This window comes from Acinonyx jubatus, chromosome A2, assembly GCF_027475565.1.
Source record: "Acinonyx jubatus isolate Ajub_Pintada_27869175 chromosome A2, VMU_Ajub_asm_v1.0, whole genome shotgun sequence".
Classification (NCBI taxonomy): domain Eukaryota; kingdom Metazoa; phylum Chordata; class Mammalia; order Carnivora; family Felidae; genus Acinonyx; species Acinonyx jubatus.
Window position 1 is genome coordinate 148,038,738 of NC_069383.1, and position 25,754 is coordinate 148,064,491.

Here is a 25,754-nt window from a genome sequence, read left to right on the forward strand (position 1 = left end):
GCCCACAGGCCAGTTACAGCTAGGTGTGTTTGGTCCATATTATACATGAAAATTTGAATTGTTACCTGTATTTAAACATGAGACTTCTGGCAACACTGGGCTCACATTCCACGTGAATGTGGAATGTACAGGAATAGCACTTCCTTTTTAGTATTTGTCAGCTTTTACAGTATTCAACACACATGGGACTGTGGAACTAAAGACATGCTTTTAGTGATACTCAGTTATTTTAGGCAGCACAGTCACACTGACAGAACACTAAATGACACGGAATTCTGCAGCCGTACAATTTTTCCTTGTCAGGTCTTCAGTCTACATTCCTCCAAAGATAAAGTCTTTCTTTGAGCTGAAACTGATATTCTTTAGTGCCCACTGACAGTCACTGATCTCCCTCCCTGACAAAGGGATGCTGCCCCTAGACTGAGACCACTGTTTTGTTAGATTTAATAGCCGTGTTTTGTTGTTATTATACTTATCAGTATAGTTACCTTCTGGTTATAGTTATTGGTGTGAGTAAGCAATTGTACGTGTTGTATATAAATGATTGAAGCAATAATAGCTGTCCAAGAACAGATGTCAATTTTGGAGTACCTGTTGTGCGATAAATAGTTCCTTTAGGTTTTTCTTTTTTAGTCATAAAAATCAATGAGCTAGAAACTATTAAACCCTTTTTAAAATATGGATTAACTGAGGCTTGGAGAGGTTAAGTGATGTGTGTGGCTAGTCAGAGCACTTGTGCTGCTCTGTGAGGTAATTTCTAAGTCCATCTCAGCCCTTTAGATTTGATGATCCTGTTAAGATCAACACCTACAGGAAGATGGCATCACATGGCTTTACAGATGACATAGTAGAGCTATCAAGGCACCTGACAGTCATGTGGGCATGGCTGGGAGAATGGACACCAATGATTTATATACCTATTTTTGCATAAATTATGAAATGTTTTTTCAAAGCAGTACTGCCTCAGAAAACTTGGCAACTGTGCTGTGTTCATGGAGATACAAAGCTGAATGGTCACAGGAAAAACATTTGTTTCAGACAGCTTTTAGGTTTTTGCTTGAATATGGGAGCAGTCTGATATGTGTACTTCCACTGTGTAGTCACAAACTGAGATGAGCATAGTCATTTTTTTCCCCTAGCAAATGTAAAAGCCATATTTTCTCTTTGTGTGATCCCCTGCAGGAACAACTTTCTCAAGTCCTTGATGCCATGTTTGAAAGGACAGTCAAAGTTGATGAGCATGTCATTGACCAAGGAGATGATGGAGACAACTTTTATGTCATAGAACGGTAGGAGATGGAGCTTTGCAGTCGTGTGGCTACAGTTATTAAGATTCATGATTCAGGGCAAGTGGTTTACCCTATGCTTTTTTGTTCATCTCAGAGAGGAGTTAGGACCAGGTGTACAAGCTTCTCAAAGTTTGTGCCTCTTGTCCACAGCCTGCCCCCTCTATCTACTGCTGTCCTTAGTCCTCAGTACAACCCATATTTGGGTTGCCATTATCAACATTAAAAAGTCTCTTTTACAATTAAGCAAGATGTTCTCTATAAACATGTTACTTGCCAGTGTTCAAGTGAATTGATTTCATAAAGAAGCCATTTTGCGGGGTGCCTGGGTGGCTCGGTCGGTTGAGTGGCTGACTTCGGCTCAGGTCATGATCTCGCGGTCCGTGAGTTCGAGCTCCGCGTTGGGCTCTGTGCTGACAGCTCAGAGCCTGGAGCCTGTTTCAGATTCTGTGTCTCCCTCTCTCTGACCCTCCCCCGTTCATGCTCTATCTCTCTCTGTCTCAAAAATAAATGTTAAAAAAAAATTTTTTTTTAAGTTAACACATATTAAAAAAAAAAAAAGCCATTTTGCTATATTGTCACTTGGATCTTTCAGTCCCAGCCTAATTTTACACATGAATACACTGCCTCACCCTTCATGTCCCTGGCCCCTTCTGGCTCTGTTCCATGTATAAGACATATTGGGAGACATGAAATATATGGATTTGATCTGCTGGCCTTAGTGTGTCATAAGCTCTTGAGCTGTTAATACCATCTCAGCAGCTCCTTCTGACCCCCTCTCAGACCTGACAGGAACCACCCTCTTCAGATTATCTCCTATAGAATGCCTAGAAATGGTTATCACCAGGTAAAAAGGTCTCTTTAAGGAATTTGCTATATGTTGTTAGTTCTCTTGCAGAAACATTGATACGTTTAAGTTTGCCTCAGTGATGTATTGAGAGCACCTGTTTGTCTAAATGTTTGTCAGTTCTGAGTATTATTCTCTAGCAGTCATTAGTAGTCAATAGATAGAAAATTGTACCTTTTGGTTTCTTTATTTTAATCAATTCTATATCCTGGCTTTCAACAAACTACAAAAGGAATCCCATATAATCATTTTAATCCCTTCAGCAAAAGCATTTGACAAAATGCAACACGTTTTCATGATAAAAACTCTCAGCAAACTAGGAATAGATGTGGTTTTTCATCAGTCAGATTAAAGGAATTTATTTTAAAGCCTATAGCCAACATCATTGTTAATGGTGAAAGATCGACTGTGTTCCCCTTAAGATCAAGAACAAGACAGGGATATCTGCTCTTATTTCTATTCAGTATTGTACTGTAGGTTCTAGCCAATGCAATAAGACAATGAAAAAGAAGAAAAAGAGGGAGGAAGGGAGGGCATATAGATTGGAAAAGGAAAAGTAAAGCTGTCTTTGTTTGCTGATATCATGATCCTCCCTAGAAAATCCCAAGCTACAAAAAGGCTACTAGAACTGATAAGTGAGTTTATCAAGGTCACAGAGTACAAAGACAAAATGCAAAACTCTTGTATTTCTGTATACTAGTAAAAATCTGTTGGAAATCTCCTGTCTTAATCGTTTGTACCTTCTATTCATGTGCCACCTGCCAGGTTCTTAAGTTTATTATTAGAAGTAATAAATGAAATTATTTCTTGTTATGCTTCCAGGGGAACCTATGATATTTTAGTAACAAAAGATAATCAAACTCGCTCAGTTGGTCAGTATGACAACCGTGGCAGTTTTGGAGAACTTGCTCTGATGTACAACACCCCGAGAGCTGCTACCATCGTTGCCACTTCAGAAGGCTCCCTTTGGGGACTGGTGAGTTACAGAAGTGATTCCTCTTGTATGGCACAGTATTGATTCCCCTTACTTCTGGTTTTCTGTCCTTGGGCTGTTGGTTCACACTATATTTTATAGCCAGTTCTCTAAAAGACATTATGAAAGGTCTTGCACCAATGTGTTTTTCCATTTCTCCAAAGTGATTTGTCAACAAACCATTTACTCCAGATTACAGGGAAAAGACAGTCTTATGACCTTGCAGTCATGTCAGCTCTTATTACACTTTCTGTTCATGTTTTTATTAGAAAGAGAGCGAGGGGAGGGATAACTCTCTATACAAGAGGCAGCCTAGAAAAAGAATTGTCATGGAAAGCTCTGCCAACAGTGTTTTCCATCTCTAGGAGTCACTTTTCTCTATGGCCCGCCACCCACTTGTGCATTGGTCTGTGCAATATCCAATAGGTTTAGGTGACTAGAAAGTCTGGCTGCCATATTCTGGGAAAGAGAACTCTCCTAGAATGTCTACGGCACAGCCCTACTATGATCCCTGTCCTGTATTGTCCATAGTCCACCTTGCTTCCTTCAGCATCATGAAGCCTTCAAAACCTATAACTCACTTCCTTCTTTTTTTTTTTGAATGTCTGTTTATTTATTTTGAGAGAGAGAGAGAGCATGCACAAGCAAGTGGGAGAGGGGCAGAGAGAGAGAATCCCAAGCAGGCTCTGCACTGTCAGTGCAGAGACCCACGCAGGGCTCAATCTCACGAACTGTGAGATCGTGATCTGAGCCGAAATCAAGAGTCGGATGCTCAACGAACTGAGCCAACCAGGCACCCCATAACTCACTACCTCCTTAAATATAATAATTACCCTCTTGTACAAATTCCAAATTTTAAATATCACTTTTAAGGTATTGACATCTGTGATAATTTGCTTACGTTTACTTTACAAGCAGAATTAAATGTATACCGTAGCATTATCAACATAGTTCTCAGACTATAGATGCTGGAGAGGATGTGGAGAAACGGGAACCCTCTTGCACTGTTGGTGGGAATGCAAATTGGTGCAGCCGCTCTGGAAAGCAGTGTGGAGGTTCCTCAGAAAATTAAAAATAGACCTACCCTATGACCCAGCAATAGCACTGCTAGGAATTTATCCAAGGGATACAGGAGTACTGATGCATAGGGGCACTTGTACCCCAATGTTCATAGCAGCACTCTCAACAATAGCCAAATTATGGAAAGAGCCTAAATGTCCATCAACTGATGAATGGATAAAGAAATTGTGGTTTATATACACAATGGAATACTACGTGGCAATGAGAAAAAATGAAATATGGCCTTTTGTAGCAACGTGGATGGAACTGGAGAGTGTGATGCTAAGTGAAATAAGCCATACAGAGAAAGACAGATACCATATGGTTTCACTCTTATGTGGATCCTGAGAAACTTAACAGGAACCCATGGGGGAGGGGAAGGAAAAAAAAAAAAAAAGAGGTTAGAGTGGGAGAGAGCCAAAGCATAAGAGACTGTTAAAAACTGAGAACAAACTGAGGGTTGATGGGGGGTGGGAGGGAGGAGAGGGTGGGTGATGGGTATTGAGGGGGGCACCTTTTGGGATGAGCACTGGGTGTTGTATGGAAACCAATTTGACAATAAATTTCATATATTAAAAAAAAAACATAGTTCTCAAATGAAATCACCTATTAAAGACATAATAGAGCACCTTTCTGTGATATACTGATGTAGAACTAAGGATGTTCTGAGAGGAGTGTCTGGGTGGCTTGGTCAGTTGAGTGTCTGACTTTGGATCACACGGTTTGTGGGTTTAAGCCCCATGTTGGGCTCTGTGCTGACAGCCTAGAGCCTGGAGCTTGCTTTGGATTCTTCGTCTCCTTCTCTCTCTGCCCCTCCCCCTCTCGTGCTCTATCTCTCTCTGTCTCTCAAAGGTGAATACATGTTTAAAAAAAAAAAAAAAAGAATGTTCTGAGAGATGAAAGATACAACAGCTTCAGAAGAGATCACACACTCGGGGGCCCAGTGATTGAAAAATCCAAGGGTAAATCATAGATCAATAAGTAATGGGGGAAAATAAACTGAGTTTTAAAATGCATTGATGTCCAAGCCAAGTACTGGTCCAGGCCAAGGTGGAATAGTCCCATTCCTCAGTAGTCTTCTCTCTTAAAACTAAAAAAAGTCCAGATATCATATAACAAACAAACTTAGGAAGACCCTGGAAGATGGAAAGAAGGTAGAATGGCTAGAGATCATGGGATTTAAGAACAAGAGAGTGAGTTTCTTGGGTTTTCTTTATTGCTTCCCATATATATCCCAGGTGGCGTTGTGGAAAAGCCTTCAACCTAGATCCACCAACAAGTACATACAAAAACAACCCCAAGAAAAGCCTGATCGCTTTAGCTAAAGGAGCAGGAAAAGAGCAGCCTAGCAGAACAGTTAATACCACCCTGCTCCAGCCAAATACCAAATACCGGTATTTGGAAAAACTGCTTCTACCTCTCCACAGTGTCACTGGGGCCAGCAGCAAGCTGAACTTACAGGCTTACCCATCAGCAGAGAGGCAAAATGAGGTGATATGTGGTGTCACTAGTTGGCACTCCACTTTCCCTGCCAGAGTGTGTCAATGGGACCCAGAGGGGAGATGAACATTCACTCCCACATGTACATGCACACTGTACCTAAACCGTGCTGCAAAATAAGATTAAATCAGATACATAGCTTCACAGCATAGTACACCAAATGTCCAGGATATAATAGAAAATCACTTGTTATACAAAGAACAAGGAAATTCTCAACCTGAATGAGAAAAGGCAATCAACAGATGCCAACACCAAGATGACAAAAATATTGGAATTAGCTGATGATAATTTTAAAGCAGTTGTCATATAACCAATTATATAAGCTATCAACAAGCAATTATGAACACACTTGAAAAAAAAAAGAGAGAAAAAATTAGAAGGTGTCAGGGTGCCTGGGTGGCTCATTTGCTTAAGCATCCAACTCTTGATTTTGGCTCAGGTCATGATCTCGCAGTTCGTGGGTTTGAGCCCTGCATCTACAATGACAGCTCAGAGCCTGCTTGGGATTTTCTCTCTCTCCTTCTCTCTTTCCCTTCCTCTCTCTCTCTCTCTCTCTCTCTCTCTAAGTAAATAAATAAACTTAAAAAACTAAAATGTCTCAGTGGAGAAATAGAAGATAGAAAGAGAATCCAAAAGGGAAACTTTAGAACTAGAAAATACATTAACCAAAATAAAAACTCACTGGATGGGCTCAATAACAGAATGAATATGGGGGAGGAAAGTATCCATGAACTTGAAGATAGAAAAATAGAAATCACCCAGTCTGGACAACAGAAAGAAAATAGACTTAAATGAAATGAACAGAGTGTGTGGGACAGTAACAAAAGATACAATGTTTGAATTAATACAATCCCTGAAGGAGAGGAGAAAGAGTATGGAAATAATAATTGAAAACTTCCCAAATTTGGTGAAAGGTAATAAACCTGCAAATTCAAGAAAATGAGTGAATTCCAAATTGTATAAACCCAAAGAAATCTATGCCAAGACACAACTTAATCAAACTTCAGAAAACTAGACAAAAAAAATTCTTAATCTTTATTTATTTTTGAGAAAGAGAGAGAGATTGGGAGGGGTGAAGAGGGAGGGAGATAGACCATCTGAAGTGGGCTCTGTGTTGACAGCAGAGAGCCTGATGCTGGACTTGAACTCACGAACCATGAGATCATGACCCAGATGCTCAACCAACTGAGCCACCCAGGCGCCCCTAGACAGAAAAAAATTTTGAAAGAGAGAAAAAATTCATTAACTATAAGGGAACAACAATTTGAATGATACCAGATTTCCTAGCCACGAAGGCCAGAAGGGAGTGGCAGAGCATTTTTCAAGTGCTGAAAAAAGAGAACTGTCAACTCAGAATGCTGTACCTAGCGAGAATATTCTTCAGGAAGGAAGATATCCTTGGGTAGAAGGAAACTAAGACTTTGTCACCAGCAGGCCTACCTTAAAAAAATGGCTAAAGGTGGGCGCCTGGGTGGCTCAGTTGGTTAAGCATCGGACTCTTGTTTTTGGCTCATGTCATGATCTCACAGTTCATGAGTTCAAGCCTTGTGTTGGGTTCTGTGCTGACAGTGCAGAGCCTGCTTGGGATTCTCTCTCTCTCCCTCTCTCTCTGCCCCTCCCCTGCTTGTGTTTGCTTTCTCTCTCTCAAAATAAATAAATAAACTTAAAAAAAGGGGGGGAGGTGCTAAAGGAAGTTATTCATAGAGAAGGGAAGTGATACAAGAAGGAAATTTGGAACATGAAGAAAGAACAACAGAAGAAGTAGACTATGGGGAGATATAAAAGACTGTCCTTCCCTTGAGTTTTCTAAAATATCTTAGATGCTTAAAGCAAAGTTTTTGTCTGATGTGGTTCTCTGTGTACGTAAAGGAAATATTTAAGACAATTATACTCAAAAGGAGGGGGGAGGGTAAAGAGATCCAAATGGAAGTAAAGCTTCTACACTTTAGTCAAACTACTAAAATGTTGACATAAGTAAACCGTAATAAGTTACATATATAAGTATAATGCCTAGAGCAACTGCTAAAATACTATGTGCAAACAGATGTACTCAAAAGCTCTATAAATCATACCACCTTACACCTGTCAGAATGGCTAACATTAACAACTCAGGCAACAGCAGATATTGGCGAGGATGCGGAGAAAGAGGATCTCTTTTGCATTGTTGGTGGCAATGCAAGCTGGTGCTGCCACTCTGGAAAACAGTATGGAGGTTCCTCAAAAAACTAAAAATAGAACTACCCTACGATCACTACTAGGTATTTACCCACGGGATACAGGTGTGCTGTTTCGAAGGGACACATGCATCCCCATGTTTATAGCAGCACTATCAACAATAGCCAAAGTATAGAAAGAGCCCAAATGTCCATCGATGGATGAATGGATAAAGAAGATGTGGTATATATATACAATGGAGTATTACTCGGCAATCAAAAAGAATGAAATCTTGCCATTTGCAACTACGTGGATGGAACTGGAGGGTATTATGCTAAGTGAAATTAGTCATTCAGAGAAAGACAAAAATCATATGACTTCACTCATATGAGGACTTTAAGAGAGAAAACAAATGAACATAATGGAAGGGAAACAAAAATAATATAAAAGTGGGGGGACAAAACAGAAGAGACTCATAAATATGGAGAACAAACTGAGGGTTGCTGGAGTGGTTGTGGGAGGGGGGATGGGCTAAATGGGTAAGGGGCATTAAGGAAGCTACCCCTGAAATCATTGTTGCACTATATGCTAATTTGGATGTAAATTTTAAAAAATAAAAAATAAAAAAAAAAGTTCTATAAATCAAATTCTAAAAAGTGTTCAGGTAACCCACAAGAATAACAGGAAAATGATACAGAGGAACAAAAAACAAAAATAAAACGGGAACAGCAGAAAACATACAGTAAAGTGGTAGACTTAAGCCCTAATGTATGAATAATTACTGTAAATATAATGATCTAAGTATATCAGTTAAATGACAGAGACAAGTCTGCATGAAACTCACTCAAATAAATGATGTAAGTATATTGCAAGTAAAAGGATAGAAATATATATATATACACACACACCATGCAAACATTAACCAGAATAAAGCAGGAGTAATTATATTAATATCAGATAAAATAGACTTCACGGCAAAGAAAGTTACTGGAGACAAAGATTACATAAACATTACATAATAATGAAAGGTTTAATCTGCCAAGAAGACATAGCAATCCTAACTATGTATACACCAAACAACAGAGCTTCAAAATACATGAAGCAAAACCTGAAGTAAGAATTGAAAGAAGAGGGGCGCCTGGGTGGCTCAGTCGGTTAAGCGTCCGACTTCAGCTCAGGTCACGATCTCACACTCCGTGAGTTCGAGCCCCGCGTCGGGCTCTGGGCTGATGGCTCAGAGCCTGGAGCCCGCTTCCGATTCTGTGTCTCCCTCTCTCTCTGACCCTCCCCCGTTCATGCTCTGTCTCAAAAATAAATAAACATTAAAAAAATTTAAAAAAAAAAGAATTGAAAGAAGAAATAGGCAAATCCACAATTAGTCTGCTGAAGTGCAGACTTCAACACCTCTGTCTCCAAAGGTGGTGGAACAACTAGACAGAAAATCAGGAAGGATGTGGAAGAACTTAACAGTATCGTCAACCAAAAAGATCTAATTGAAATCTATAGGACACTCCATACAACAACAGTAGAATACACATTCTTTTCAATCAAGCCTATGGAACATTCACCAAGACGGACCATATCCTGGCATATAAAATAAAACTTGACAAATTTAAAAGTTGAAATCAGACAGCATATTCTCTAACCACACTGGAAGAAATCCAGGAATTAATAACAGATAACCAGAAAATCTCCAAACACTTGGAAATTAAATAACACATTCCCAAATAACCTCTGGGTCAAAGAGAAAGTCTCAATAGAAAAAAAAATATTTTTTAACAAATTGAACTGTAAAAGCACCTGCCTCATGGTTGGGGTATGAGAATTCAGCAGGGGCATAAGACAGGCAGCCTTGGTGCCACACAAAGTAGGGGCTGCAGAATGGGGACACCTGCTCTCCATGATCGTGGTGCTGCTTATCACCATTCTCGTCCTGAAGCTTCCTCTCCTGACATCTCTGCCTTGTCTTTCTACTTTCTAGCCTTATCCTTTGCAGTCTTTTCTTCCTTTCGCTTCTGTCTTAAGTGGCCTAACAATATGCCCTTCTGAACCTGGGTGGCTCAGTTGGTTAAGCATCTGACTTATCTCAGGTCATGATCTCATGGTTCATGAGTTTGAGCCCAGCATCCCGCTGTCTGCTGTCAGCGTGGAGCCTGCTTCAGATCCTCTGTCCCCCTCTCTGTCTGCCCCTCCCTCCCCTGCTGGTTCTCCCTCTTTCTCTCTCTCTCTCAAAAATAAACTTAAATATATATATATATATATATATATATATATATATATATATATGCCCTTCTGGCCTCTGCTTTTCTCCTTCTTTGTTCACGTACTTAATAGCCCAAGCCCTCTCAAAAGCTTTAGAACCGCCTCCAGGATAGTGGCTCCCAGAACGTCCTCTACAGCCTGACTTCTTACTTGTAACTTGTAAGGCCTTGGAAATGCCTTCTGAGGCCAAAGCAGGGGGGTATTGTCACTTGAGTTTCTCAAGTTGGATTCTACTTTTTTTCCCTTACTGGGGGCAGCCGCCACCATGACCACTACACTTAGTCCCTGCTCCCACTTTGTTTTGCTAGAGTAAAAGTCGATAGAAACCATCTTAGGGAACACTTGCAGCCACAGGAGAGGGCGGCATTCCTTCTCTTTTTTAAACTTCAGGCTCTTTGCTGGACTCTGAACACTTGCTGCCTGCTGGAGCCACTATTTCACAGTTCAAGTTTCCTTTTCACAGCTCCATTGGAAGTTCCCAGAAAGCTGGCTTGGTGTCTGGTGCTTTTTCATGCCCTCTGCAGCCACGGGAGCTGGCCTTGCACAGCAGAAGGATGGAAGTACACATAGAAAGGGTTGGAACACAAATAAGTCACTGTGAGAGCTATCAGTTGTTTTCTCTTCAGCTAGAAAGAGTTTGCTATTGCAATTGTAGCAATCTTTGTGACTTTATAGGTAGGTGTTTTAAATACTGGATTTTTCTGACAATGCCTACTCAAAGAGAAGGAAGAGAAGTTTATAATTTCCATTTTCTCACTTCTGATTGCTTGTTCTCTTTCCATAGCACTCATGCCTAGATTGGCCCAGAAAACATGTAGAAACTGAAGTCTAAAGATAGTAGAGTAATATTCCACAGTATGACAGTAATATTTTAAATGATACATCCCTAACCTTGGACTTTAAAAAAGTAGTGGCAAATGATGCAACCCATTAGAACAATCTGAGATTGAATGGCTCTTTTCAAGCAGACAGATGGAGAAGAAATGGAGCAGAATTTGGCTATATACTGGAGAGCAGACATGACTTGTACAGCAGTTGAGAGGGAGGGTTGCAGTCCGCCATAGCTCATGCTAGGAGTATAAGGCCTGTCTGTGCCCTCAGAGGTGCGTATTATTTCCATTTTAGGATATGGCAGTCCTAGCCAGGGAAGCCATGGGGCTGGGGTTAGAGGTTTGCAGGGCTTGGGCACCAGGTTGAACAGAGTTTCAACTCTCAGGGAGCTGCATGACTCTAACACTTGGGGGGGATGTAAGGGAAGGGGTGTCATGCCTGTGACTGCGTGATCCCCAACATGGCTGTATCTGGTTGGTGTACTTCAGTCTGGCTGCGCATCAGAAACCCTAGGGTCTGTTGTGGCCCAGCATCTTTCCAGGGGAGCCTTCCCTCTCCTTCCCACTCCACCCCAGCCCAGGGGACACATGAGTCCAGCCTGGCCAGGCACAGTGCAAACCTCCCAGCCATATGATTAGTTAGTTCATCTAGGGCAGGGGACCCAGCGTGAGCCAAGGAGAGTCAGGCCAAAATCTGATTGAAACCTCTAGGGAAGAGAAATGCCTGCATTCCCCAGGCCTGGGAGTTGGGGGGTGTGGGTCTAGAACTCCTGGGGGCTGTGTGGTCAGCACCTTCTGCACAATGGGTCCATGAGGAGGAAAGCAGGCAGGCAGCAAGAGATGCAGGACTTTTTAATTAGTTCTGTGCACAAGTACGTTCCCTCTAATCTGAGCCAGTTTTACGGTGACAATGGCCTGATACTCACAGATAGACAACGTTCTGAGCAGCAAAGCTGTGAACTCATGTGTAGGCCCTGCAGAGGGAGAGGAGAATCATAAAGCAGCAGATCTAGGGTGGACCTGGGCATCTATATTTTTAAAAGGCTCCTGGGTGATCTCAACTCAGTTGTCTTCTGTGTGGTGTCTCCACCCCACTACCACCCCATCATAGAGAATACTAAAATAGAAAACCTACAGTTAAACATGTCCTAACCCCCTTGCTGTGTTTCATTCTGCTGGCCTTTAGGATTTCATTATGTACTCTGAAAGAAAAAAAAAATCTTTCCACTCCCGACAGCCTGAGGTGGACAAAAGGTACAATTAACTTAGATACAAGAAACCTAAAACTAAGCAATTAACCTTCTCCTGACTGTGTGTCCCTCCCTACACACATATACACGTATCTGAGAGGAGCCTGGCTATAGCTCTGGTTAGCTGTCTCCATGACTTGCTGGGGTCGAGTGACCTTTCACATTCCTGCCTCCCCTCTCTCTCCATTAATTTAAATCCTCCCCTTACTCTAGGTCTCCCCAAAATTTATATTTTTGCAACAAGACTATCTTTGATTACTCCAGCCTAACTGACTAGGGACACTCTCTCCCTCCTGAGAATTCTCATGACACTAACTCTTGTCTTTATAGTTCACCTAGCACATTTCATATGCTGTCTTGGACTGTAGCTTTTTTATTCCCAATATTTTATATTGTCTCCCCATTGAGATTGTAAAGTCTTTCAGGGCAAGAGCCCTCAGATTGTTTTATCTCCTTTTTCTAAAGGTGCATCTTTTCACATCGAACAATGATTGTGAGCTTACAAGTATTCGATTGGGAGTTTTGTATTTTGTATTCTATTTATGACCCATAGGTGGCACTCATGGAGTACCAGATAGCAAGCAATGATGTGTGGGACATCTGTCTGACACAACAAGCTACAAGTCTTTTTCTTCCAGCGTTGACTCAGATTAAAATGTCATCAAACACTCAGTTGGCCTGGTACATTCCATGGTCCTCTGATATTTGCTGTCACCCAGTTAATTAAACCATCCATAGATATTCTCTTACAGAGGCATTTACCAGAATTTTCATGTTCTTTCTTGTAGGACCGTGTGACTTTTAGAAGAATCATAGTGAAAAACAATGCAAAAAAGAGAAGGATGTTTGAATCATTTATTGAATCTGTGCCCCTCCTTAAATCACTAGAGGTAAAGTGTATGAATAAGAGTCTGTTTATGGAGAGTTAAGATTTAAAACTAATCTATTAAGCTTTCAAATTGTACTATTCTAACCCATTTCTGTGTTGTATAGATATTATTTGTGACTTTCAGTTGAGGTCTTTTCCTTAGAGTTTGTGGGTATGTCCATTGTTTCAGGTGTCAGAACGAATGAAAATTGTGGATGTAATAGGAGAGAAGGTCTACAAGGACGGAGAGCGCATAATCACACAGGTGAGTGGGGCCCTGTGCAGCTCCTTTCCTGAGAGAGTCAACCCTCCTGAAGGACTAGTGCAACCCTTGTCCTCTCACTTTGGGAGCTCATGTTGCCAGCTACTAGGGCACACTTCCTGCAGAGTCCTATGAAGCCCGTTGATGTTCCTCTCACAGACATATGCACATCTCTTGCCTCCATTCACCTTTCTGTGGCTTCTGGTGTTTGTTCTTTTGGACATAGTTCTCTTTTGACCCTGAGTAAACTTCATCCATTGGTGTTAAAGTCTGGAGAAAGTTGAAGGTTTGTGCCCTTTACCTTCTATGTTTGACACAAAGGTGCCCTCTTAGCCAATCCAACACAAGCCAGCCTTCAGTCCTCAGTAATTGATCAGATTTGTAAGTTGTCTTTAATGTTTCCTTTGTGCCTTTCTCTCTTGTGACTTTTGGATGCTGTGAGGATCATCACACAGTGACCTGGATCATTGTGATGAATACTGTGTAATAATTTTCCTTGTCTGCTATGATGATGTTTTTAATGATGTGTAAAGACTTCTCCAGGTGTAAACTTCTGCCTGTGGTTTGGTAAGAGCACTGGGAAGATACCTGGTTGGCCTGGGTTGGATAGTGTTCCCCATTATGAAGCCAGAGCTGGGGCTAGGAGGAGGAAAGACAGATTGGTGAAGCCTAAATCCTGAGCCCACCCCTGTACCAGGCTTATTAATCACAGCAGGTGAGAGAGAAACTCCCAGAGAAAAAGGACTAACAAAAAAACTATATGGCCTTTTGAAATGCCTTTGTTTTTTAGGACTCCTGCTGTTAATAATTCCTTCAATTAGAAATTAGTTTGATTCTCTAAACACTTATTACAATATACAAGTAGGACCAGATATAAACACTATAATGAAGGAATGTGTAAATGACAGTGAGAATGTAGGAAAGGAAGTATTCTGTAATGTTTTGTAGGGGAAATGCCATTTGGGCTGGGCTTAAAGAATAAGTGCAGCTTCAGCAGTTGAGGTCAGGGAAAGGTCTTTCAGGGCAAGAGAACAATATGAACAAGGCCTGTGGGTGTGAGCTGTGTTCCAGGACAGGTGTCCTGGTATGGTAAGAATGTAGCACTGAGTTGCAGGAATGGGACCTGTTGACTAGTCACATTTGCTTCTGAACCTGAGATGCTTTAATTTACTCCCAAAGGGCCTTCATGTCATCCTGAAAGCCCCAGGCCTTCAGGAGGTATGTCAGCAGGTTTTTAGAAGGTATGTCAAGAGGTATGAGAAGCTACAGTGTTTTCTGGAGTGTCTGTGCTCTTGAAGATGAGAGTGCTAGATGGTGCCGAATGGGCACAAATTAAGATGACCTCAGCTTATTATAGACCCCTTTTGACAGTGTCCCTAGACAGGGGTTTCCAGGTGAGGTCCCAAGAACAGCAGCATCAGTGTCATCTGGGAACTTGATAGGAATCATTAGAAATGAAGTTCTTGGGCCCCACCCCAGACCTACTGAATTAGAAACTGTGCTTTATGTTGTTCTGTTTGTTTTGGCAGCTTTGTTACAGTGTATTTTATATACAATAAAATCACCAAATTTAAGTGTACAATTCTAGAGTTTTGTAGCCATCCCTGCAATCATAGTACAGGGCATTTCCATCACCCCAAGAAGTTTCCTCACTTGTATTTGTAGTCAATCCCCTGCTCCACCCCCTTATTCCTGGAAGCTACTGATTTGCTTTTCAACACTACAGAAGTTCCTTTTCTAGAATTTCATATAAATGCAATCATAATGTGGTCTTTTGTGTCTGATTTCTTAGCACGATGTTTTTGAGATTTTTTTCCATGTTGTATGTGTCAGCAGATAGTTTATTTTTATTGCTAAGTAGTATTCCACTGTACGGATATACCATAATTTATCTTTCCATTCACCAGTTGAGGGAATTGGAGGTCTTTCCAGTTTGGGGCAATCATGAATAGAGCTGCAGTGGACACTTTTATACAAGTCTTTGTGTGGATATATGTTTTTATGGAATTGCTAAGCCATATGGTAAAAGCATATTTAACAACCTGCCAAACTGTTTTTAAAATGCCTCTACCACTTTGCATCCTCCTAGCACTGTACCAGAATTCCAGTTGCTATGCATCCTCATCAACATTTAGTATCAACAGTCTTTTTACTTTTAGCCATTCTAGTGGGTATGAAGTGGTGTCTCATTTTGGTTTTAATTTGCATTTGCCGCATCTTTTCCTGTGACTGCTTGCCATCCTTATGTTTTCTTTGGTGAAGTTTTTGTAAATCTTTTGCCCTGTTTACAGTTAGGTGATTAGGCTTCTTATTATTAAGTCGTAAGAGTTCTTTATGTGTTCTAAGTACAAATCGTTTGTCAGACAGATGATTGGCAAATATTTCTTCCAAACTGTGGCAGTGTCTTGTCTCTTAATTTTCTTAATGGCAGTTTTTAAAAAGCAAAAGTTTTTAATTTTGAAGAGTCTAGTTTGTAGTTTTTTTTTTTTCTCTTGCAATTCATTCTTCTTGTGTCCTATTTTAAAAGAATCTTTGCAAGGTCAATACAATTTTCTCATAATGTTTACCTTTAGGCCACCATTCAATAAATATCATGTGAGACAGATGTAATTTAAAATTTTTTTAGCAGCCAAGTTTTTTTCAAAAGGTGAACTTAATTTTAATAATATGACATATTTAACTTAATATCTTTAAATAATACCATTTAAGCATCTAAGTGATATAAAAATTTAATGATGAAATATATTCTTTTTTTTTCTCAGTCTTCAAAATTCAATGTATATTTTGTACTTACAGCACACCTAAATCTATAGAAGCCATATTTCAAGTGCTCCATAGCCACATGCTACTATGTTGAACAGAATGGTTATAGATATCTCCTAGTTTTAACTCCTACATTTAGATCTGTGATCCATTTTGAGTTAATTTTTATACTGTTGTAAGGTTTTTACAAGGTTTTGCATGTGGATGTCCAATTGTTCCAGTACCATTTGTTGGAAAGATTATCCTATCTTGTTGCCTTGACGCTTGTACTGAAAACTATTTGGCCGTATATTTTCAGGTCTATTTCTGGTCTCTGTTCCATTGATCTACATGTCTGCCTCTGTGCCAATACTGCACTGTCTTGATTATAAAAACTTTTTATACTAAGTCTTAAAATCAGATAGTTTAAGCCCTCCAAAATTTTTGTTCTTTTTCATAATTATTTTGGCTCCTCAATGCTCTTTGCATTTCTGTATATATTTTAGAACCAGCTTAATACTTTCTACCAATGGGATTTTTCAGAGGGGATTATGTTGAAACTTTAGATCAATTTGGGGAGAAATTGACATTGTAACAATAGTGAGTGTTTTGTGTCAGTCTCAGGCCATCAGTAGTGATGCTGTCAGCTAGGAATGCCTGGGGCACTCACCTCGTCCTGTACCACTTCTCAAAAGTCCCCACAGACATTTCTCCAGAGCCAGTGTTGTGTCTGGACTGGCCCTTGTGGTTCTTGTTATGACTGCAAGGCTTAGCAACAACCATGAAGGAACTTTGAAAAAACAAAGTTTATTACTCACAGATCCTGGAGGGTATATGGCACACCCAGGGCCACACAGTGAGGTCACAGGGTGGGGGTGGGGGACCTGGAATTCTGTCTTTATTGGGGATGAGGGTGGGCTGCCCAGGGTTTGGCAGGTTCACTCTTTATTGGCAAATTTAAAATGTAAGAATAGGAATTAGGGTTGTGGGAAGAGAAAAGTGGGGTCCCTCAAGTGGTCAGTTTTCTGCATTTCTCAGGGCTTTCTAAAAGAGAAACTTCATGGGGCACCTGGATGGTTCAGTCAGTTAAGCGTCCAACTGTTTATTTCAGCACAGGTCATGATCTCATGGTTTGTGAGTTCAAGCCCTGCATCAGGTTCTGTGCTGACAGCACAGAGCCTGCTTGGGATTCTCTCTGCCCCTCCCCCGCTCGTGCGCCTGCGCTCGCGCAGGCACGCTCTCTCTCTCTCTCTCTCTCTCTCTCTCTCTCTCTCTCAAAATAAATAAATAAACATTTAAAATAAAAGGGAGACTTCGTAGGTGGGGCAGCCTGGCTCTTTATTTAGTGTGGCTGGCAATATGTTTAGTCAAGGTAGGTGTCTTTGAAATGGTTGCCTCAATAATCAAAAGCTTGGTGTCAGTCACTTACATTCTAATCAAAAAAGCTTACTGTCAGTGGTTCATGAACTTAGTATATCTCTATGTAGGTCATTTTTTTTTTAATGTCTATTTTTGAAAGAGAGAGCAAGCACAAGGGAGCGGCAGAGAGAGAGGGAGACAGAGGATCCACTGTGAGCTCTGTGCTGACAGCAGAGAGCCCAATGTGGGGCTTGAATCCATGAACTATAAGATTATAACCTAGCTGAAGTCGGACGCTTAACCGACTGAGCCACCCAGGTGCCCCTAGGTTACCTTTTACTTTTTCTCTGTAGTATTTTATACTTTTCAAGTCGTACACATCTTTGTTAAATTTATACCTGGATATTTTACATTTTTTACAATATTGTAAGTGGTTTTCCTTTCTTCAGTTTCTAATTATTTATTGCTAGTATATAAAAATACACTTGAAGGGGCGCCTGGGTGGCTCAGTCGGTTAAGTGACCAACTCTTAACTTCAGCTCAGGTCATGATCTCATGGTTCGTGAGTTTGAGCCCCCATCAGGATTCGCGCTGTTAGTGCAGAGTCTGCTTGGGATTCTCTCCCTCTCTGCCCCTCCCCTGCTTTCTCTCTCTCTCTCAAAAATAAATAAATAAACTTAAAGAAATTAAAAAAAAAAAACTTGGTGAAATGTTTGAAAAGTATTTTCAAAGGTTTTTGAGAGAGAAGAAGGATATCACTATGAGAATTGTGTTCTCAGAGTATAGTTCTGGCATCAGTGAAAAATGAATTGGCTTCAGCTTCATTGAGTAATCAAGGAAATGCAAATTAAAAGCCACAATGAGAACTATTTTTTTTTAATTTTTTAATGTTTATTTATTTTTGAGAGAGAGACAGAGAGCAGGGGAGGGGCAGAGAGAGAGGGAGACACAGAATCTAAAGCAGGCTCTAGGCTCTGAGCTGTCAGCACAGAGCCCGATATGGGGCTCAAACTCACAAACAGTGAGATCATGACCTGAGCCAAAGTTGGATGCTTAACCAACTGAGCCACCCAGTCTCCCCAGTGAGAACTATTTTCATACCTATTAGTTTGGCAAAAGGTAAGAATCTGATAATTCCAAGATGTAGCAGGAAGTTTTATTCACAGTGAATAGGAGAATCACTTAGCTGAACCCCTTTTGAGAGAAGTTTATCCTTATTCTATAAAGCTGAATTTATTCTATAATCCAGAAATTTACTTTTTAGATGTTTTCAGAGAAATACCCTCACACCTCAGAAGCTGCTCTGCCCTTCCTATTCACAGACCTCCACTATGTCTCTATGCTGACTTTTATCATAGTCATATATTTGCTTTGCTTTATAATTTTTACCACCTGTGTATAAACAATATGGCTAAGTCTTGCTGTCTTTTTCTTTAATTTCTAAATTGGAATTAGAATGTATGTATTCTTTTATTTGTACCTTCTTTTGCTCAACATTCACCCACATTGTTGTGTGCAGCTGTAGTTTGTTGGTTTTCATTGCTGTATAGTATTCCAGCATGTAAATAAACTATTTGCCTTCCCACTGCTGATGGAGATTAGGTGTGTTTCTAGTTTTTAGCTGTTATTAACAAGACTTCAGTGATTACATTGATTTGATTTTCAAATCTTAAAGCAGCCTTGTGTTGCTGAGATAAGATAGACTGACTTGGCCATTGTGTAGTATCCATTTCATATGTTGATGAATCCAATTTGTTAATATTTTGTTTAAGATTTTCATGGGGCGCCTGGGTGGCTCAGTCGGTTAAGCGTCCAACTTCAGCCAGGTCACGATCTCGCGGTCCGTGAGTTCGAGCCCCGCGTCAGGCTCTGAGCTGATGGCTCGGAGCCTGGAGCCTGCTTCCGATTCTGTGTCTCCCTCTCTCTCTGCCCCTGCCCCGTTCATGCTCTGTCTCTCTCTGTCTCAAAAATAAATAAAACGTTAAAAAAAATAAAAAAAAAAAAAGATTTTCTGGCTGTGTTCCCAAGTGAGGCTGATATGTAATTTTCCTTTCTTATAGCAGCCTCGTCAGATTTTGATATCAGGGTGTTAGAATCGTAATGGGATTCTATTCTCTTACTATTATCTGAGGAGTTTGTATAAGACTAGAATTCCTTGGATATCTTAAGGAACTTAGTGATGTTTCTTTTGTGGGAAGATTTTTTTTTAACTTATTTCAGAGAGAGAGAGAGAGGCAGAGAGAGAGGGAGAGTGATAATCCCAAGTGGGCTCCATACTGATGGTGTGGAGCCCAGTACAGGGCTTGAACTCACAGAACCATGAGATCGTGACCTGAGCCAAAACCAAGATGCTATTAGCAGACTTAACAATTTGAAAAGCAGGGACATTCTTCCATTGAGCTCCTGTTTTTTGCTACTGGGGTAGTCATCTCATTCTGCTCTGTCTCCCCTAAAAACTGAGAGGCATCCTGCAAAGTCTGAACAGCCAGCTTGCATGCACTATCACTGGACCTGAGGGAGGCAGGAAATATCTCTCCTGGCCCATCTCTGTCTCAGCCTAACCAGGCTGTTTCATGAGGCTGGAAATGCAAACAGTACCCCTCAGATGCCTCAAAAATAGACCATTTTCAGTTGATCGTATCATTATTCATGGTTTCATTTTTAATTTTTTCTTTTTTTTTTTAACGTTTATTTTTGAGACAGAGAGAGACAGAGCATGAACAGGGGAGGGGCAAAGAGAGAGGGAGACACAGAATCTGAAACAGGCTCCAGGCTCTGAGCTGTCAGCACAGAGCCTGACGCGGGGCTTGAACTCACGGACCGTGAGATCATGACCTGGGCTGAAGTCGGACGCATAACCAACCAAGCCACCCAGGCGCCCCTTAATTTTTTCTTCTTAAATTGTTTGTGAACTATGATAATCCTTTCAGGTGATGTATTAGCAAATTAGTAAAATTAAAAGGCTCAGGGGCGCCTTGGTGGCTCAGTTGGTTAAGCATCCGACTTCGGCTCGGGTCATGTTCTCATGGTTCGTGGGTTCGAGCCCCGCTTTGGGCTCTGTACTGACAACTCAGAGCCTGGAGCCTGCTTCAGATTCTGTGTCTCCCTCTCTCTGCCCCTCCCCTGCTTGCTCTCCCTCTGTCTCTCAAAAATAATAAACATTAAAAAAAACAATTAAAAAAAGAGGATCAGAGATGGTCCTTCCTCTGGTCCAGAGAAAGAGAAGAGCTTTTACCTAGGCAAGCCGCATTGTTCCTCGTGGTCTGGATAATATTTCTTCCCATTTCCTCTCAACCTTGAATCCACCAGCTATTCCTCTACCTCCTATGACAGTTATTTATCTTCTGAGCTTCTGAGGAAACTCATCTGTAAAATGGGGTAGTAATAGTACCAATTGTATTGACTTCTTGGGCAATTGCATGAAGCAGTCAATGCACATGTGGTACTCACCAGAGTGCCTGCTGGGAGTGAGCTCTGTTAGCAGAGCACAGCATTGTTAGCAGATTCTCTTTTATTTGAGCTCCCCTGTTCATCAGGCTCATTCTTCACACCCTGTAGACATGCCTGAGTCTTTCTTCAGGATACACTCACGTTCCTCCACTCACTGTTTTCGCTCCAGCTACCAGCTTCTCATCCCTTTCACAGCCAGGCATATTAGAAGTGTGGTCTCACAGTGTGGACCAGAGGAAGCCAGACATGATAGGCCATGTAGGATTCCATTTATATGAAGTTCAGGAACAGCCTTACTTTCCTTAACAGGAATTAAGGAAAACTGCAAGGAGAGAAGTCAGATACGGTCACCTAATAGTCGGAGCAATGGTAGTTTTGACTCAATAAGGACCCTTTTGGAGGCCAGAAAGGTTTTCTGTTTTGATCCAGGAGGTGGTCACACAGGTGCATAAATGTGTAAAAATTCATCAGGCTGAAGCCTTGAAAAATTAGCACTGTAAATTATGGCTGTTACACATCTATCTAAACAAAAAGAGCTCAGGTACCACCCTTCACCACCTGTCACTTTTGTGGCTCATCCCTACCACTCACCACCCTCTTCTTGGTCACCAGAATGTTTCTGCACATTTGAATCTTTTCTTTTTTATTTTTTTTAATGTTTATTTATTTTTGAGACAGAGAGAGACAGAGCATGAACGGGGGAGGGTCAGAGAGAGGGAGACACAGAATCTGAAACAGGCTCCAGGCCCTGAGCTGTCAGCACAGAGCCCGACGCGGGGCTCGAACTCACGGACCTCGAGATCACGACCTGAGCTGAAGTCAGACGCTTAACTGACTGAGCCACCCAGGCGCCCCGCACACATTTGAATCTTTATCTTGACCTCCAACAGCACTGAATACTGATAATCCCATCTTCCTTTGTGGAACTCCCTTCTTGGACCTAGAAGCAACCTCCTGGTGACCCAACCTCTGGCTTCCCCTTAGTTTCCTTCATCAACTCTCAGGGAGCTATTTGGGTAACACTAGAACTTCATGTTGATTTAGCTCTGCTGGGTACAGGGTACCTACCCAACACGGCAGCACAGAAACCCACAGACAGCCCTTTTTAAAGCTGTGCTTTTTACTCACATAAAGCAATGATTATTATCTAATGAACTGGGACTAGATTAACTACTCAAGAATGGCAGCCTCAGCTGTAAGATGTCCACTTGGAGATCTGTGCAGTGGCCAACGACACTTAAGTCTTAGGAAAATTCAGAAGAAGTATAGACTCTACTGAAGACATAAGACCCACATGGAATGAGAACACAGGACTAGTATTGAATTATCCAGTGTAGATGGTTGTTGCCCCAAACGTTAAGAGGAAGGGGTCAGATACTGAAGTTGGCCTGAAATCCTCTTCTCAGTGTCTGCTTGCCTCTCTCCCCTCATTCCAGCCTTTGCTCAGATCTCACCCTCAGATGAAACTCTGCTGTATACTGTAGCCATCTCCTTCCCTAGCACTCCAGATCCCACATTGCTCCCTCCCTGTAGTATTTAATTGCCTTCCAACACAACAGTATAATTTGCTGATTCATTATGTTGATTGTTTACAGTTTGTTTACCATATTAGACTGTAATTTCCACAAGGGTAGGGATATTTGTTTTGCCCACTGATATGTCTCACATGCCTAGAACAGTGCCTTGGCACATAGTAAGTACTTAATTACTTGTTGAATTACCTGAATGACTGGTTCAGCCAAGTGGTTTAAAATCCAAACAAGTGAAAGAAAAGCCTGAGGCTTATAAGGTTGACATCAACCCACATCACAGTACCTCCCTCCCCAAGGCAGGGCTTTCTTCAGATCCACACTGTCCTCTGGAGGGCTGCATTATCCTTGAGCCCCATGCCCAGAGGTAGCCAGGAGTCACCTTGATACTGTCTGTGGCAGCCTTGGCGACTGGTCCCAGTCACAGGTTTCAATAGCAGACTAACATGAGCAGCAAAGATAGTGATGCTTGTGCGCAGTTGGCAGCCTGGGCATATTTGTGGAGAGAAATGTGAATATTCCATGTTAGGAAGTGAGAGATGTGTCAGTCATAGTTGGACTGAAGTCCCTGGTGACCAGGATCCTCTCATTTTGTTCTGAATTTGTTAGGCACTGATTAATTTGTAGAGTTGCAAATTAAATACAAATTGGAGTTTGAGCAATGAGAAAATTATCTATTTCTGTGTCCTGTGCCAATATATAGCTCTGATGACCTCCTCTCCCTTTCCAGGGTGAAAAGGCTGATAGCTTCTATATTATAGAGTCCGGCGAGGTGAGCATCCTGATCAGAAGCAAGGTGAGTCTGTGTGTGACGAGGCAAGTTATGCCAGGTGCGTGCACAGAAAGTAGCTGTTTGCTGTAAATGGGAAGTGTGTCTAGTATCTAGTGTCATTGTTATATGAGGCATGTGACTGGCAAAGACCCATGTTTAAGTCCCTCCAGTGATAGGGATTTAGTATATTTCTCTTTGTTCCTATTGCCTTTGCATCTGTTACATAATTAATGATATGAGAAATAATGGCTACAGATCCATAAGAAAAAGATAAATACCCCTAGTAGAAAGTGGGGGGAATACATGATAAAGACATACATGTGGGTGTTGAATATGAAAAAAACTTCCTTTCTAGAGCACTGGAAGGGGAGGTCTGTAGGACCATTGTTATTATACCATTTCATGGATAGGAAGACCTAAAATGACCAATAGATAGGAGGAGTAATCCTTATCATAAATCCATCATCACCAGATTTCTCTGTTCAATTTTTTTTTTAAGAATATAGAATATTTAGGGGCACCTGGGTGTGGTTCAGTTGGTTAAATATCCAACTCTTGATTTTGGCTCAGGTCATGATCTCACAGTTTGTGAGATCAAGCCATGCGTCAGGCTCTCAGCACCAAGCCTGCTTGGGATTCTCTCTCTCGCTGCCCCTCCACAGCTTACACTCTTTCTCTCATAAAAAATAAACATTTTTTAAAAGAATATAGAATTTGTTAAAATAGTTAAATATAATACTGACCTAATATGAAGTCTCTTATAGAATATCTTTAGTAAAGGTTATATAGAGAAGGATAAATATGATTACTCCCTGTAAGGTGGCTTGATTCGTGATTAAAAATGGATCTGCTGGGGGCGCCTGGGTGGTTCAGTCGGTTAAGCATCCGACTTCGGCTTAGGTCATGATCTCACGGTCCATGAGTTCGAGCCCCGCATCGGGCTGTGTGCTGACAGCTCAGAGCCTGGAGCCTGTTTCAGATTCTGTGTCTCCCTCTCTCTCTGACCCTCTCCCGTTCATGCTGTCTCTCTCTGTCTCAAAGGTAAATAAACGTTAAAAAAATTAAAAAAAAAAAAATGGATCTGCTGTTTCACATGAAACAATAGGTTGAAACATCTATGTTCTTTTACTTACTGTTTTTGGACTAGTGATACATGTTTGCATATTTCTCAAATACTCATTGACACCTCCTGATCACAGCCTAGTGGTGTTGGGTGTGTGGGACCAGCAGCACTGTGGCCCTGGGGGTTGGGAGAGCTTGTCAGGAATGCAATCTTAGACTCTGCCCCAGACCTACTGAATCAGAATCTGCATTGTAACAAAACCGTCAGGGGGCTGGTGTTCACATGACCATGTGGTAAATGCTACTCTGGAGAAGCGACTAGGTGGGCACAAACGTGTCTGCAGCCCCAGAGAATGCTACAGAAATTGGAAGTGGAGTGTTGGCTCCAATGGAGCAGATCAACTACAGAGCAAACAGGTCAGGGCAGTAGTGTGCAAGGAGGGTTATTTGCCTATAACTTAAAGTAGCTCTTAAAGATTGAGACTAATTCTTATAAATAAACTCTAAATAATCTTTTTACTTAAACAAATTATTGCTTAGCTTGGCAAATGGATTTGTAAAAAAAAAAAAAAAGGCAAAACCAAACAAAAAACCTCTAGATATTAAATATAATATAGTACATTATTTTCAGTAATTTGATAAGCATAAATTACAACCTGCTCGATTTCTTAATACAAAGTTAAACCACTAAATTTCCAGGTTGAACATTATAAAAAATTGTTTTTAGTTACTCAGCTCCTCTAAAAAAATGTGTGGTGGTAGGGGGGGAAACCACTAACTTAAACTGTTTTTTTTTTTTAATTTACTTTTTTAAATTTACGTCCAAGTCTTTAAACTATTTTTTTTTTCATTTTTCTTAATCTTTATTCACTTTTGAGAGAGACAGAGCATGAGCGGGGGAGGGGCAGAAAGAGAGGGGGGCACAGAATCCGAAGCAGGCTCCAGGCTCTGAGCACTCAGCACAGAGCCCGACGCGGGGCTCAAACCCACGAACCATGAGATTATGACCTGAGCCAAAGTCAGATGCTCACCTGATTGAGCCCTCACCCAGGTGCCCCTAAACTATTTTTAAGTTTGTTTTTGAGAAAGAGAGTGTGCACGTGTGCATGAGGGAGGAGCAGAGAGAGAGAGGAGAGAGAGAATCCCAGGCAGGCTTGTTAGTGCTGAGTCCAGTGCCAGGCTGTACATGAACCTCAACTTGGGGCGTGAACTCAGGAACCGAACCATGAGATCATGACCTGAGCTGAAATCAAGAGCTGGACGCTTAACTGACTGAGCTACCCAGGTGCCTTGGGAACCACTAACTTAAGATGTAGACAGTACCTAAAAAGAAAATTTGTCACTGTGAAGTATTGGCCAAGAAAGACATGATCTCAAATCAAGAAGTAGCCTAGGATTGTGACTTTACCTAAGAGAAACATTGACATCATTTAGAAGGAATTTGCAAATGACCTGTCTTTTCCCCTGTGCCTCAGAAGTCAGCATCTACCAAAAAGAGAGCATTCATATACATATATGTATGTATAATAAATAAAAATACATAATAAAT

General features: G+C 41.2%; 1 protein-coding gene across 1 annotated transcript in view; it reads left to right on the plus strand.

Moving 5' to 3' along the window:
* The window catches only part of PRKAR2A (protein kinase cAMP-dependent type II regulatory subunit alpha), a 108,492-nt gene that overhangs the window by 77,622 nt on the left and 5,116 nt on the right, over positions 1–25,754 (plus strand). The window contains exons 5-9 of the mRNA XM_027038680.2: positions 1,183–1,289; positions 2,956–3,109; positions 12,950–13,051; positions 13,220–13,294; positions 23,102–23,167. Of these exons, the coding sequence (XP_026894481.1) occupies positions 1,183–1,289; positions 2,956–3,109; positions 12,950–13,051; positions 13,220–13,294; positions 23,102–23,167 (504 nt within the window). The remainder of the gene's footprint in view (positions 1–1,182; positions 1,290–2,955; positions 3,110–12,949; positions 13,052–13,219; positions 13,295–23,101; positions 23,168–25,754) is intronic.